Below are 12,566 nucleotides of genomic sequence, written 5' to 3'. Positions count from 1 at the left end.
TTTATGGCAAGTTGCCGAAATAAATATGACAAAACGAAAGGAATCTAGAATGGATTCCTCCTGCACCGGCGTACCCCCTATTCTGCTAGCAACGCCCGTCTTCAAATCTAAAAGTAGTTTCTGGCTTGCTTACTGTCAATAATGAAAGATATTTTGCCCTAAATCTGAGCGGACAGAAAAAAAACAGACATTGACCCTTCTTTAAATTTCTTCCCACTACTTAGCAGTGGGTGACAATACCACAGGAAATAGAAAATTTATTAATTATAGCAACTGACTGTATGAAACAAGAAAATGAAAAACCACAGCAGATCGGTGCACTACGTCCCTTTAATTAAATAAAAATAGGCAAAATACAGGAAAACAAAACATCTCCATCTTTGAAAGCCAAGTTATATAGTCGAGAGATGGACATAAAAAGACACAAGTAAAGAGATTTTGGGAAACTGAGGCCCTCTGCCTCTTGGAAGTCTCTAAATAAAGGGGCACAAAAAGGTGGTGTGCCCCAAGTCCTATATAGGCCCTTACTCCTGTCACATATAGAAAGGGGGCTTGAAATCATGGGGCTTGCCTACAAATGTATTTGGGTGCACCATAGGAAAGTGACATAGCCCCTTCCATTCCCAAAAATAAAATTACAAAATCTGCTAAGAAGTGCTTCTTCTTTTAAGTGACGATAAATGTGCAGTTTTTTTTCTTTAAAGACAGAGTCGTAACTACAGACTCTTCCATTACAAAAATGGTTAGAGACATCCGCCACAATCAGGCAACGGGCCACAGCACTAAAATACTGCCCACTGGCCCCAAATGCCACCTCCTGGCTTCCCTTCATGGGTGGGGCCTTGGGCTCAGTATCTGCTGCTCTACATTGGGCAAGCAGCCAAAGGAAATTACTCAAAAGGCCTAGAGCGCCCAAGACCCTGCCAGCTTCATTCTGTCCATGCTAAGCCAGTAAGTAGTACCACAACATGTTCTTGTGAACATCTGTAACATTTGTGTCTGCAACCAGGACTTTGAGGTACACAAGCAGTGAAATGGTGGACCATTATTTCATTCATTCAAGAGTCTGGCTAATTCCTAGTGAGGTGCGAATCAACAGCCAGTCTAGTCACAGCACAGCAGACTCGCGAGAAGACTCGCTGGGGATTTCTATGCTGCACCAAATGGCGGCCATCTTCATCAGGAGCTTTGAATAAACCGTGTTTGAGATAGATTCCACACGCAGTAAGTCACAGGGGTCCGAGAGGCATGGTCCTGCTCCAGGCGGTATAAGTATAGAACAGGACACCAAGTGCTGGGATCTGGGAAACAATCCCTCGTTGGAGGTCTGATCTCTTTTTTTACCCACGTGTGATCGCTAATACCCAACAAGGAGGACTTGGAAGCAAGAAAGGAACAGAAAACTAAACAACAACTTTAAGGGGTCAGGAAAAGGATTTTTAAATTGCAACTCAAAATCCAGGCTTCTTCAGTCACATGATGTCGAACAACTTCAATGTAGGCCTTCAATAGTGCCTCCTGCTGGACTGGGTAAGATTTAAGAGAAAGAAGCTCCTCCCCACAGGCTACAATCCCAACAGTGCCTCCTACAGGGACAGGTGAGTAATGATTTCCCAGAAAAGTTGCTGCTTCAGCAGTATTAACTAGAGTTTCCTCTGCAGGGGCAGGCTGGAGGCACAAAAAGATATCCTAGCATCCTTGGAACTTAACACGGAGGACACATGCCATTTGTACTCCCAGCATACACTACAGACATCTGCCTTATTTCACAGCTGTTTCCCTTGTAGCATACACATGTTAGGGACTACAGCAAATGCATGTCCCTACTCCTCCAATAACCTGAATTCCTGCATTACACTATGCAGTGACTTTCTGGAACCATCTCAGCAGTTTACGCCTCAACTTTCATTGCTTTACTCTTGAATAGTGTCACGGTGATGGTCTTAGACCTATGTTGTTGGGGGGGGGGGGGGGGGGGGGGGGGGGGGGGGGGAGATCAACTGGAAGAGAGTGGGCAGGGAACCTGCCCATCTATACTACATAAAACAGCATGTAAGACCTATTAAGGCACAACAGAGGTCCACGCTGCAGTGAAGTGTTCTCAGTTCGATTCTCATTTTGGGTAAAAAGTCTTGTTAAAATGATCCTTCCCTTTGTGTATAAAAATAGGGTACTTGCAGGACACAAAACCATTCCGTAACAGCCACTTGTTTGGTCCTAAACCTTTTGGATGGGCACCTCGTTAACAGCTGCCTTTTTGACGCGCTTCTTCATGCGGCTCCTTGCATACACTCGCAGAAAGAGAGCAAGAAAAACCACGCCTATGCCCAGCCCACCTACCACGGTCACTGCATGGCCATAGATGAGACAAGAAAGCAGAATAGCAAAAGCCTGGCGCAGTGTCATGATGATGGTGAAGACCGCTGCCCCAAACTGGTTGATGGTGTAGAAGATGAAGAGCTGGCCACAGGCTGAGCAGATGGACAAGAGCATGGCATGAAGTGCAAACTCGGAATGGCGCGTCATGAAGTGTACAGACTCTTGCAAGGCGCCCTGCTCCAGCAGAGAGCCCATGGTGAAGAGGCAGGAGAAGAGGTTCACGCCAAACATCATCTGTACGGACGACATCTTGTACTTGAACAAGGAGTCTTGCCAGTTGGACGTGAAGCTGTCGAAGACGATGTAGCCGGCTAGGATGACGACACCGGAGAAGGTAGTGACTGTGGATGGATGATGGTCTGTGCCGCTTGACAGCAGGAACATGCTGACTCCGGCGGAGATGAGCACTGCAGTGAAATACTCCCAGTACTCGTAGCTCTTGCGCGACACCAGCTTCCCCATCAGCATGACTGGGATCACCTTGGAAGCCTTGGCCAGCACCTGGGTGGGGAAGCTGATGAACTTGAGGGCCTCATACTGGCACCAGCTACTGAGGATGTTGGACAGCGAGGCGAAGGAATACTTGTACATGGGTGCCCCGTGGCGAGGCTGCTTCGTCATGGCACAGTAGAGGCCTGCCACTGTAAAGGCTAGGATTCGGTTCATGAAGACCAGGAACTGAGAGTCGCGGAACTTCTCTCCTGGGTTGGTGCTGGTGGCTCCATAGGACCTAGTCATCACTCGCTCCTGGAGAATTCCCCATGTCAGATAGGAGACCTGGAGAGAAAAGAACAGGAAAGATTACTAGGGGGCTTCAGTTGCAGATGGTAGACACAGGACTTTACAGGAAGACAGACTTGTAATATAGATCTGACGAGAATAGGGCAGGGGGTGCTCAGGCACAAGGAGGTTAGGGGAAGAGAGCCTCATCAGATATAAGACCAGGCAAGAAAAGGGCAGGCAAGATTACTAGGGAGCTTCGGTTGCATGTGTTTAAACCAGAACGTGAGGAGAAGGGAGATTAATGGGGACACAGATACAAGCTCTGTAGGGGGGAGTTCATAGGAGCCCTGTGAGGGCAGTGCATGTTAAGGATTATGTGAGAGACGCAGACTCATTCCATAACACCACAAAAAAGTAATGGGTGGAAATGTTTCAGTCAAGAAGCACTGGAAAAGCCAATAGGTCTCGAGTTCAAACAGTCAGCTTTGCGACAGGCAGTGCATGTGGGTCCTGATGTCAGAGAGTGGTGTCTTTCAGTAGGTGTATGTTTGCGTGATAATGTAGAGGCACAGATGCGTCACTGCACAAGCCTACTGAATGATGAAGGCATCATTTTATTATTGTGTTTCTATTTTTATTACTGATCCATGATGGGATATGACATTTAGAGCAGTAAATAAAAAAAACTCATTTTAATTTCTGTAAAAACTTTGAACAATCCTACTGCTTTTCTAGTTTATTGCCTCGTTTTTGCTCCTATCCCTTATAGTAGTCGATTATTATGATTGTTTTGTTTTACCATATACTGCTTCTATTTGATCCCTTATCCCTGGACTCTCCTCCCCCTTTGTTATATATTCCACCTGATTCTACTGTAAAGCGCTCCGATACCCTCACGGGTCTGGTTCACACTCTATAAAACACTCAATAAATAAATAAACAGAGAGGCCCTGCACCATATCAAAGCTGTTGAGGCCAAGTAAAAATAAGTATTTCAAGTACCATGAAAGATAAAGGAAGTAAGGAAGGAGCGGATAAGATGGAAAGCAAGGAGGAAAACAAACAAAAAAAAGTTGGGGGAAAGAGAACAACATTGTGCACGTAGGGTGGAGGACAGGTATTCATGAGGTTAAACATCACGCAAGGAAGAGAGTAAGTGTGAGGAGTAACACTGAGCGCCGTTGAGTGGGTATTTGTGGGTGAGTAAGTAAAACACAAGGAAGAGCTGGAAAACAAACACTCTTAATAGAGTGCTAAAGAAAAAGAAAACAAGTAGATCAATAAAATGTGAGCAGTGGAATAATACAAGTCAGCCAATCAAAGCTATGCGCGAGGGGTGGCAGAACCAGAAAAAGGAAAGCCACTAAACAAGAAGCAAGCAATGAGCGCCAAAGCTGACAAACGGCAAGCAATGAGCGGGCTCTAACCCTGCTGTACGTTTTTGGTATAGTCTGCAACAAGCTTTTGCCTACAGACTGGTAAAAGATGTATGGTAGGCGAGACATAATACTCCAGCTGGGGAGGGGCCAAAACCGATTTGCATATGGTCATTTCACTGCCAAAACGACACAGACCATTGTTATAGATTGGTTAAGGCATTATTGATCAGGTTCTAAGAAGCAATACTGAAAGATCAGCAGGCAAGAGAAGTGTTGAAGAACAAGTTACTACCCCTATCTAACTGCAGATTGCTCACTTTTTAGGTCTCGGCCTGCCAATGCGCTTGCGCATTGCTGGCCGAGATTATAGTAATTGGGAAAAAGAACAGTCTAACAACGGCGGATTACACCCAGTTCATGTCAGACATGCGCGTGCACGAGGCCAGCCACGTCACAACCCACCATTTGGAGCCTCGCATCACACTTAAAAGGCTGCTTCTCCCCCGCCATCAGACTTCAGAAGAATGAGCTCAAACGCCCTCCCCACACCCCCACCAGAGCAATGCCAAGAGCTTTTTTTGTCCTCATTCCCGCAAGCTTTTACCACGTCTCAAGGCCGCACTTTCACGGCCGTGTCTCTTTCACGGCCAATGCTTGTTAATTATAGTTTATAAAGCTGCTCTGCACTTCCTGTAGGAACAGGGGCCACACTGCCAAAAGAGCACAAAGTGCTGCTGCACTCTTTATAGCTACTTTTATAGCTACATAGGCCACACCGCAAACTTTGTAGAGCCTCTGACTACCGGTGCCTATATGACCACATAAAAACCCTTTCCCACATATTTGGGAAGGCTTCCTTCCGCGTACTCTGGATGGCACACACTACAGTTTATAAAGACACTGCAATATAGGTTCTCAGACCCGCCGCACTAAGGGCAGTTTGAACCTCCTCCAGCCTACAATGTTACCAAAGCTTGGGCAAGGGCATCTTCTCCATCTTCAGATTGTTTTTCGCCATTGTGGCAAAGATGGAGTATAGAAAAGTAAGAGATGACCATGTAAATGTATGTAAAAAGAATGACTGCAGCTGTGACAGGCACCGGGGAGGAGGGTGGGCGATTTGAATGTCAGCGGCCCTACATGCCAAGAACAGATCCATACTGGTAAGTAGCATTTTCCGTTCGAGGCATGTGGGCTGCTGAATTCATATCTTTGCATAGACTGAATAGCAGTATCTCCTCTAGCGGTGGTTACCTGTACCAGCTGCAGCAGTTTGAAAGAGTTTTGAGGACAGCCTGGCCTACAGCAGCTTGTTGCTTTGCTTGCACGTCTACACAGTAGGGTTTAGTGAAAGTGTTTATGGTAGACCATGTAGCCGCCCTACATATGTCTTCTAGTGGAATATTTCCTAAGAAAGCCATTGATGCCCCCTTTTTGCGCGTTGAGTGGGCTTTTGGGGGAACTGTTAGAGTGCGCTTGGCCTTTTGATAGCATATCTGAATGCACTTAACTATCCATCTGGCTATTCCTGTTTTTGAAATAGGGTTACCCTTATGTTGTGGAGCAAAAGCAACAAATATTTGTTTTGTCTTTCTGAAAGCTTTAGTTCTGTCAACGTAATATAACAGAGCTCTTTTTACATCTATTGTTTGTAGGGCTCTTTCAGCCACTGACTGATCGATTGACTGATTGATATGGAACGTTGATATAACTTTTGGCATGAACTTAGGGTTAGTACGGACCACTACCTTATTATGATGTATTTGCATGAAAGGTTCTTGAATTGTTAGTGCTTGTAGCTCACTCACTCGCCTGAGGGAGGTAATGGCAACTAAAAATGGCACCTTCCATGTTAAGAATTGTAATTCACATGAATGGAGTGGTTCAAAAGGTGGCCCCATAAGTCTGGTAAGTACTACGTTTAAGTTCCAGACTGGCGCAGGTGGCTGTTTTGGAGGGATAATTCTTTTAAGTCCTTCCATAAAAGCTTTGATAGGTGGTATTTTGAACAGTGAAAGGTGTTGTCTGTTCTGCAGATATGCTGCTATAGCAGCAAGGTGTAGCCTTATGGAAGAGTATGCTAGATTGCATCTTTAAAGATGTAATAAGTAACATATTATGTTTTGGATGGAGGCATCTAATGGATTGATTTGGTTAATATTACAGTAAATTACAAATCTTTTCCATTTAGCTGCGTAGCATGCTCTAGTAGTTGGGAGTCTTGCTTCCTTGATAATGTTCATACAGTCTGGAGGCAAGTTAAGATATCCGAACTCTAAGACTTCAGGAGCCAGATCGCTAGGTTCATCTGATTGGGATCTGGGTGCCTGATTTCTCCATAGTTCTGCGTTAGCAATTGTGACGAAAGGCGCAGTCTTTGGTTAGGAACTACTGAGAGTTCCAGGAGTGTCATTTACCATGGCTGTCTTGCCCATGTGGGAGAAACCAGGATCATTGTGAGGGTCTGTTGCTTTAGTTTGCGTGCCACTACTGGTATCAGTGGGGTTGGCGGAAAAGCGTACGCAAATCTGCCTGACCAGTTCATCCATATCGCATTGCCCTGTGACAACGGGTGTGGTAACCTGGCGGCAAAGGACTGGCCAGAAGCCGTCCATCTGGAGTGATCTATGGTGGCCTTCTTAGGAAGGGTCTTGCTCTGCCCCAGTTGATAAGGACAGGAACCTTGGTTTCCTATTCGACAAGGATCTATCAGGCAAGGCTCAGATCAACCAGGTGACATCTGCCTGCTTCTATAGCATTAAGGTGCTTAGAAAAATCTTGCCTTACATTCCAACTGCATTACGAAAGACGGTGATAGGAGCCCTGGTTATGTCCCGGGTAGATTACTGTAACTCCCTCTACCTGGGAGCAGGAGAGAAACAACTGTCCAAACTGCAGGCAATCCAAAATGCAGCGGCTAGAGTACTGCTTAATCTCCCCAAGCGGCACCCCACTTCTAAAGCCATTCGGGAGCTTCACTGGCTCCCGGTTAGGCGCCGCATTCAGTGTAAGGCCCCCTGTTTGGTACACAGGTCATTGTATGGTAAAGGACCGGATGATTTCATCAAACTTCTACCTCGTTATGTACCCTCCAGAACTTTGAGGTCAACCAATCAAGACCTAGTGTGCCAGCCCAGAATAAACAGAGCTTGATGGGGCGGAAAATCCGTCTCCCATCAAGCGGCAAAATTGTGGAATTCATTGCCCCCCCTGTTGTGCGCACAAAAATCTAAAATGAGCTTTAGAAAGTCCTTAAAAACCTGGCTCTTCACCCAGTCCTAAATCTGCCCCATTGTGCTTCTTAGTACTCTCAGCACCAAGACGCCGCGGCATTCGTGCGCTTTATAAGAATTTCAGTCAGTCAGTCAGTCATTTTGAGTTTTCTTTTGTGGCAAACAGATCTATCTCTGGATGCCCCCACTTTTTGAAGAATGGTTGAAGGACTTGGGAGTGAATTTCCCATTCGTGTACCTGTTGGCTGTGTCCGCTTAGTAGATCTGCGATCTGATTGTCTATTCCTGGGAGGTGTTCTGCCAGGAGAAAGAAGTTTTTTGGAATTGCCCACCTCCATATGCTCTGTGCTAGGTGAGACAGCTGCGGAGAGTGTGTCCCTCCCTGTTTCTGTGTGTAGTACATGGCTGTCATGTTGTCCATCCGGATCAATACAGCCTTGTTGTACAAATATTTCTGGAAGGGTTTCATTGCTAGAAATGCTGCTAGCAACTCTACGTGGTTTATATGCAGTGTCTTCTGCTGGACTGTCCAGAGCCCTTGGACTGTGTATTGAAATAGGTGGGCTCCCCAACCTGTCAGTGATGCGTTCGCTGTTAGCACTACCTGTGGAACCGGCTCTTGGAACAGTCGTCCCCTGGAAAGGTTTTGCGGGTTCCACCACTGCAGAGAGTTGTAAGCGCGACTGTCTACCAACACTAGGTCTTCCAGTTGTCCTTGAGCTTGGTTCCACTGCCGTACTAGGCATTCTTGAAATGGACGCATTTGAAGTCTGGTATGAGGGACAATGAATATGCAGGAGGCCATCATGCCTATGAGCTGAATGAACACTCGAGCTGGCAAGGAGTGTTGTGGGTGAAATCTTTGAATTAGAGACTGCATGTTGGCTATCCTGGCTGGATTTGGATATGCCTTTGCCACTGAGGAATCTATTGTTGCTCCCAGATATTGTTGTATGTGGGAGGGCTGCAGATGTGATTTTGTGTAATTTATGGAAAAACCCAGACTGTGCAGCAGCTGAATTGTCTGGGATCTGTGGTTTGCACACTGTGCGTATGAGTTGGCTTTTATGTGCCAATCGTCCAGGTAGGGGAACACATGGATGTGTTGCCTTCTTAGGTGTGCTGCTACTACTGCTAGGCATTTTGTAAAAATCCTTGGTGCTGTAGTAACCCAGAAGGGGAGAACTTTGGATTGATAGTGTTGACCTATCGTGAACCTGAGGTATTTCCTGTGAGCTGGATGTATAGGTATGTGAAAATATGCATCCTTGAGGTCTAATGTAGTGAGGAAGTCGCCTTGTTGGAGTAACGGGAGTACTTGTTGTAGAGTGATCCTATGGAAATGCTCTGAGAGTATGTATTGGTTCAGAGGTCTGAGGTCCAATATTGTTCTGAGGGACCCGTCCTTTTTGGGAATAAGGAAGTAGAGGGAGTATACTCCTGTCCCTTCGTGTTGAAAATGGACTGGCTCTATGGCTCCCTTTTCTAGCATGGATAATACCTCTTGTTGTAACAGCGTGACGTGTTCCTTGGACATAGGATGGTGTTTGGGTGGTATGTTGGGTGGTATGTTGGGTGGAGTAGAAGTGAGTTCCAGGCAATAACCATACTGGATAATTTGTCTCACCCACCTGTCTGTGGTAATTCCGTTCGACTGGTAGGAATTGTGTTAGTCTTCCTCCGACCGGTGTTGAGTGGTCTGGAGGGAGTGTGAGCAAGTCACTGTTTGGTGGCGGTGGAGGCTCTGGTTTTGCTGCCACCAAGTCCTCTGCCCTAGTTATTATTGTCTCTATAACCTCCTCTGTTGGAGCCTTTATTAAAGGTGCTCTGGGTATTACTTTTGAATGTAGAGGAAGTTTGTGATGTGTTGCCTCTACCTGAGCCTCGAAAGGAGGAGCGACGAAAGGAACTTCTGGATTGTTGGAACTGAAGTGCGCCCATTGACTTAGCAGTATCAGTATCCTTTTTCATCTTCTCCAAGATGGTATCTACTGCAGGACCAAACAAAGTCTTTGTTAACTGGCTGGTTGAGGATGGTTGACTGCACTTCATTTTTAAATCCGGAAATGCGTAGCCACGCATGCCGGCGTAGTAATACGCTAGTGTTAATAGACCTAGCTGCTGTGTCAGCTGCGTCAAGTGCACATTTAATGGAAGCATTTGTTATAAATTTGCCTTCCTGTATTAGGTCGTTAGCTTTAGATTTGAATGGTTCTGGCAGGTGTAGTTGTAAACCTTCCAGCTGGTCATAATATGCTCTATCATATCGTGCTAATAGAGCCTGTGCGTTTGCAATTCTCCAATTGTTTGCTGCTTGGGATGCCACTCTTTTGCCTGAGGCTTCTAATATCTTTGACTCTTTGTCAGGAGGGGGAGCATCTCCTGATGTCTGTGAATTAGCTCGCTTTCGTGTGTTTGCTACCACTAATAAGTCTAAAGGCAACTGTGATTTAATATAAGAAGGATCTGTAGGGGCTACTTTTTCTCAATTCTGGGATTGAGGACACGCGCTCTGGCTGGATCTTTAAATATGTCTGGTGCGTGTTTTAGTACCCCTTTTAACATAGGGAGTGTACGTACGCTTTTTTCTGAAGTAGGACAAGTGTTGAATAGGAAATCCTCTTCTATTGGGTCAGTGTGCATGTCTACATTATGATATTTAGCTGCCCTATCCAATAGTTGGTTAAAGACAATGGTGTCGTCAGTAGGCGACGGCTTTGTGGGATATGTAGAGGTGTCAGGGATGGGTTGTGGGTCGTATGTATCATAAGGATCATTTTGGTCATCCCAGGTGTTATCCTGTACATCCTGATTCGTAGGGTCTACAAAGTTATCTTGAGGATCGTCCCCTATGTTTTCTGTCTCATCATAATGTGAAGGAGAGTAAGGTACATAAGGCATGTCAGGAAAGAAAGGAGGAGGAGTGAAAGGCCTTGAGGGAGATGTTGCAAAGTCTTTCTTCTTTGGAGGAACAGGGGAAGAAGTGTCAGTGTCTAAAGGTCTCTTCCTTCCTGTGGTAAACTGTCACCCGGGCTGTTTTATGGTCTATATACAGTTTAGGTTGTTCTTCCTCCACTGGATCAGGGTGGAAAAGTTCTTCCTCAACTGTCTGTGGTTTTGGCGCCGATGATTTTGGCTTAGTTGCTTGTTTATGAGTCTTTTGCCCGAGGGCCTTCGGCTGTGGAGCTTCTTTTGGCTCGACTGCTGTTTTCGGGTCGGTGACCTTTTTCGGGTCGGCGACTGTTTTGTTTGACGGGTTTCGTCTTTACTGTTTTTTTTGGTTCGGCGACCTTCTTTGCTTCGACGGCCTTTTTCGGATCTACCGTGCTTTTTGGCTCAATAACCTTTTCCGGATCGACCGGTGTTTTCGGTTCGATACCTTTCTTCGGGTCGACTGGTGTTTTCGGTTCGATAACCTTTTTCAGATCAACCATTTTTTTCGTCGACTCAGCTGCCTTCTCCGGGTCACCAGGAATTTTAGTGTGACCTGTTTTTGGGAGGTCAACGCTCTTTTTCGGCTCCACAGCCTTTTTCGGGTCAACTATTCTCTTGGGATCGACGACCTTTTTTGTTTCGATGATTTTCTTCGGCTCAACAACCTTTTTCGGTTCGGCTGCCTTTTTGGGAAGAGTGTAGCTAGTTTCCAGGGTCTCAGAAGGCTTGGGTTTGGTCTTTGGAGCAGAGCTGCAAGGCGGGGTCTCTGAAGGAGTTTGTAGATCTCGGCTAAGGCCTTTAGGCGATGCTTCGACCGGAGCCTTGTCTTGAGATGAAAGCGGGGTAGGGGGCGTGGTACTCACGGTTTACCCCGGTGTGATCTGGTCATCGGAGTCCGACTGGTCTTCTACAGTGACAATTTCTAGGTCGGAGTCCACCGCTTCTGGGAGGTCATGTTCGTCTTCGAAAATGTTCTCCGGTTCCGGTGCCAGCCGCTGCATCTCCTGTCTAGCGACCCTTTGGTTCCGGATAGTCTTCTTCGACCGGAACTGAGCACAAGCTGGACAGTTTTCCTCGTTGTGCTCAGGAGAGAGGCACTTGTTGCATACTCTATGTATATCAGTATGTAGGAGCTTGGAGTGACATTGTGGGCACCTTTTAAATTGGGTCCTTTCCATCTGCAGCAGGCCCATATGGCGTCGAAAAAACCCAACGGCCCGCGTAGACGACCGGATCGAGATGGAAAGTGTTATCGAGTAAAGGTTTACCGAACGAGAACAATACCGTCGAGGTAGAAGGCCTTTTGGCCTTAGAAAGTTGAAAAGTTTCGGTTCCGAAGTTGGAGTTGAGGAATAGCATCTGAACCCAATGGCAGAAAAAAACAATCTGAAGATGTAGAAGATGCCAATGCGCACTGTAGTCCCGGGGAGGATTCACATATCTTGTGATACTTCGAAGACTCTTCCAGGACAACAAAGTGCAAATATCCGCACCCAAAACTAGGCGGCGATCTATGCGAAGATATTAATTCAGCAGCCCACATGCCTCGAACATATATCTTTTGAGGTATGGCCCATCTCCATATGGTTTGAGATAGTTGTGAAAGCTGTAGTGTGTCCCACCCCTGTTTTTGTATGTAATCTATTGCTGTCATGTCTGCACAAACTAGGACAGCTTTGCCTACTAGATGCAGTTGAAAAGCTTTGAATGCCGGACAAACTGCTAGTAGCTCCAGATGGTTTATGTGGAGTTGTTTTGTTGTAGGGTCCACATGCCCTGAATAGTATGTTTTGAAGATGAGCTCCCCAACTAGTGAGGAATTAGTCTGCTGTTAGCACTATCTGTGGAACCGGGTCGACGAATGGCCACCCCTTGGAAAGGTTTTGTGTATTCCACCACTGCAGAGAGCGATGGGTGC

The 12,566-nt window shown here is 46.2% G+C and overlaps 1 protein-coding gene across 1 annotated transcript in view; it reads right to left on the bottom strand.

The window, feature by feature from the left end:
* Positions 1 to 312: 312 nt before the first annotated feature.
* SLC35B2 (solute carrier family 35 member B2) overlaps positions 313 to 12,566 on the bottom strand; it is a 210,218-nt gene continuing 197,964 nt past the window's right edge. Inside the window, exon 4 of the mRNA XM_086925858.1 lies at positions 313 to 3,156. Within this exon, the coding sequence (XP_086781984.1) occupies positions 2,218 to 3,156 (939 nt within the window). The 3' untranslated portion in view covers positions 313 to 2,217. The remainder of the gene's footprint in view (positions 3,157 to 12,566) is intronic.

Source organism: Lissotriton vulgaris, chromosome 6, assembly GCF_964263255.1.
Source record: "Lissotriton vulgaris chromosome 6, aLisVul1.2, whole genome shotgun sequence".
Lineage (NCBI taxonomy): Eukaryota > Metazoa > Chordata > Amphibia > Caudata > Salamandridae > Lissotriton > Lissotriton vulgaris.
The sequence above is the reverse complement of the archived record's forward strand: the minus strand, read 5'-3'. Positions and strand labels throughout refer to the sequence as shown.